The following is a 3,702-nucleotide window of genomic DNA, read 5'->3' as shown; positions in this document are numbered from 1 at the left end:
AATGAAGAGTTTGCTAGACTTAGAGAAAAATGGGAGTTGAATTTTCTTCTTTGGAAATATTCCAGATATGACTATGGAAAGATTTCTGAGTGGCATGAAGAATGGAGGTAAGGGTTAGGAAATTTACATGCTGATTTTCTTTGAAAAATCACAAACAGCTAAACAAATTGGGACCTAAAGGAACTTTTCATTATCAAAACTGATTTTTGCCCTAAAGTAAATCACTTGAAATTGTACAAAGTATATGTAACTATAATGCTCCCTGGTGGCCATTTTCAGCCAGAGCAAAGAAAAGAATTGTAGTGTTCAACAAATAGATGTGCTGGGTATTCTGAAATGCAAAGACTATAATATTTTCTTTAATGTTTTAAGTTTTTAGTTAAATTCTAGTTAGTTAACAGATAGTTATAATGTTTTTAAGTCAAAACTGTTTATGCAGAAATCTAAAAAAGTTTTCCTTTCTCTATAAAACATTCCAATTGCTGCAGAAATAAAAACTATCCCCTATTGAAAAAAGGCCGGGGGTTAATTTAGCAAGACAAAAGGGGGCGGGAAGGGCTGTAGGGTTAACCTGTCAATTCACCACCATGAATGTGGTATTTGCTGTGAAACAGTACGTTTCCAAAATGATAGAGGACAGTGGACCGGGTAGGAAAGTATTCCTCACGGATAAAGAGACGACTGGCATAGTGAGTATGGTATACACACAATCAGAGATTCTTCAGAAGGAAGTGTACCTTTTTGAATGCATTGATTATCAAAATCGAGAGATCATGAAACACCTGAAAGCAATTTGTTGTCTTCGTCCTACGAAGGAGAATGTGGATTATCTGACTCAAGAGCTCCAGAGACCAAAATACAGTATATATTTTATTTATTTCAGTAATGTGATCAGCAAGAGTGATGTGAGGTCATTAGCTGAAGCTGATGAACAGGAGGTTGTGGCTGAGGTTCAGGAATTTTATGGTGATTATATTGCTGTGAATCCACATTTGTTTTCCCTCAATATTTTGGGTTGCTGCCAGGGTCAAAATTGGGATCCAGCCCAGCTATCCAGAACAACTCAAGGATTGAGAGCTCTCCTTTTATCTCTGAAGAAATGTCCCATGATTCGCTACCAGGTTTCATCAGAAGCAGCAAAAAGACTTGCAGAATGTGTTAAGCAGGTAATAACTAAAGAATATGAGCTGTTTGAATGGCACTGAGGTGCCTCCATTGCTGCTTATTTTAGATTGTTGCAATGATGCCATCACCCCGTTGCTAAACCAGTGGATATATCAGGCCATGGTCCATGAACTACTGGGCATAAACAACAATCGGATTGATCTTTCCAGAGTGCCGGGGATCAGTAAAGACTTAAGAGAGGTGGTCCTATCTGCTGAAAATGATGAATTCTATGCTAACAATATGTACCTGAACTTTGCTGAGATTGGTAGCAATATAAAGAATCTCATGGAAGACTTTCAGAAGAAGAAACCAAAAGAACAGCAAAAACTAGAATCAATAGCAGACATGAAGGTTTTTGTTGAGAATGACCCACAGTTTAAGAAGATGTTTGGGACTGTATCAAAGCATGTGACAGTGGTTGGAGAGCTGTCTCCGTTGGTCAGTGAGCAGAATCTGCTGGAGGTTTCAGGAGTTGAGCAAGAACTGGCCTGTCAAAATGACCATTCTAGTGCTCTCTGGAATGTAAAGAGGCTCCTGCAGAACCCCAAAGTGACAGAGTTTGATGCTGCCTGCCTGGTGATGCTTTATGCTCTACATCATGAGCAACACAGCAGCAATAGCCTACCAGGACTAATGATGGACCTCAGGAATAAAGGTGTTTCTGAGAAGTATCGAAAGCTCGTGTCTGCAATAGTTGAATATGGTGGTAAACGGGTCAGAGGAAGTGACCTTTTCAGCCCCAAAGATTCTGTGGCTATTACCAAACAGTTCCTCAAAGGATCGAAGGGAGTAGAAAATGTGTATACTCAACATCAACCTTTCCTACATGAGACCCTGGACCATCTCATCAAAGGAAAGCTTAAGGAAAACATGTACCCTTATCTAGGCCCCAGCACACTCAGAGATAGACCTCAGGATATCATTGTGTTTGTAATTGGAGGAGCCACCTATGAAGAGGCTCTAACAGTTTATAACCTGAACCATACCACTCCTGGAGTGAGGTTTGTCCTTGGAGGAACCACAGTGCATAACACGAAAAGCTTCCTAGAGGAAGTTCTGGCTTCTGGACTGCACAGCCGAAGCAGGGAAAGCTCTCAATTTACATCGAGCCCAGCAAGCAGAAGATGAAATGGTGATGGCGAGGTGAAGAGAATGGCGTGACTTCCCCTCTAGGCTCTCTGCAGGCCTTCCCCGCTGGCTAGCGGTGTTGGAGAAGAGCCTTGGGTTTTGTGCTTGTCGTTATAACCCATCTCAAAGTAGCCTGCTAATTCCTGAACTGTTGGCACAGATACCAAGACTCCCAGTCATGAGTTGTGAATAAGTCTATGCCCATCCCAACCCACTTTTCTCATGGTTTCTGTATTAAATAAACAGATGTATTCCTTGTAAACAAAACAAAACAAAACAAAACAAAACTATCCCCTTTTAAAAAACAACTTTACATACTAAAATCTTTCTTTCCCCACCAAAATTTGGACTTTTGCTCTTTGACAGTTAGCAAGTTGAATTACTCATGACCCCTGCTGCCAAAAAGATCAGAATGTTATGGGGATATAGATATATAAATAAAAACTCTTACTGAGACAAATTCAATAATATGGGTTTGCACAAAACCCAAAGAGAAGAAAGAGAGTAGATTGAGGATGGTCTAAAGAGGAATTGATCTTTGATTTATGCTTTGAAGGGTAGGTATGCCTCTATTAAATAGAGCAGTAGGAGAAGGGCATTCCAGGCATGGTACAAAAGCTTGGACAGGCAAAAAATACCACCTTCTCAGGCACTTTCTGGTAGTGGCTTGCACATGGGCTATATGTCGGGTTCTGGCAGAAAATATTGGAAGGAGATGAGTACAGGAGTCAAATAATGTAAAAACAGTCATAGTGTATGAAGGAATTTGAGTTTATGTGTTAGAAATGGAAGATCACAGATAGATTTTTAATCTGGACAATGATTAGATTTTGGTTTCGTGAAAGATCTCTGGTACTGGTATGGAGGAGGGGTTAGAGGGGCATTAGGAGTACAAATCTGTTGTAACAATCCAGTAAAGAAGTTATAAGGTGCCTATTCAGAATGTTGCAGTAGTGAAGGAGAGCAGGAGAATAATTCTAGAGAGATTTTGTTATACACTTGGACAGACTTGGTGACCAACTGAATGGAGGAGGTGGAAATGGTGAAAGATGTTAACTGTCTGCACGGATAAAATACTACTAACCCAGATAAAAAATATAAAGAGAGAAGCAGACTTGGGCAGAGGTCAATGATAATAAGGACAGTGAATTTATTTGGGAGTAGGTTCAGTATGAGACATCTACAACATATGGTAGAGAGCTTTTACTAGGCATTTGGAAATATGAGTCTGGAGCTCAAGAGAGAGAGATCTAGAGTGGTGTTATATCTGTGAAGGAATTCCCCACACTTTGAATGTGGTTGATTTAGGGATCACATCTAATGAGTGGGAAAGAATGGAATTGATAGCTTGTGTCTTCGTAGACTAGGTTATAAAAGGCACTGTGGATTCCTGCTTGCTTTCTTCCT

At 40.1% G+C, this 3,702-nt stretch overlaps 1 protein-coding gene across 1 annotated transcript; it reads left to right on the top strand.

Annotated features, from left to right (window-relative positions):
* The first annotated feature begins 451 nt into the window (after positions 1-451).
* Positions 452-2,310, top strand: LOC118014776 (vacuolar protein sorting-associated protein 45-like). The gene is given in 2 exon segments (XM_035011107.1): positions 452-1,198; positions 1,200-2,310. Coding segments are annotated over 2 exon segments (1,707 nt in total). The 5' UTR covers positions 452-587; the 3' UTR covers positions 2,296-2,310.
* Positions 2,311-3,702: the final 1,392 nt, after the last annotated feature.

The sequence above is a fragment of the Mirounga leonina genome, unplaced genomic scaffold (genome assembly GCF_011800145.1).
Source record: "Mirounga leonina isolate KUSES-001 unplaced genomic scaffold, KU_Mleo_1.0 Mir_165, whole genome shotgun sequence".
NCBI lineage: Eukaryota > Metazoa > Chordata > Mammalia > Carnivora > Phocidae > Mirounga > Mirounga leonina.
This window is presented reverse-complemented; position numbering and strand designations above follow the sequence as displayed.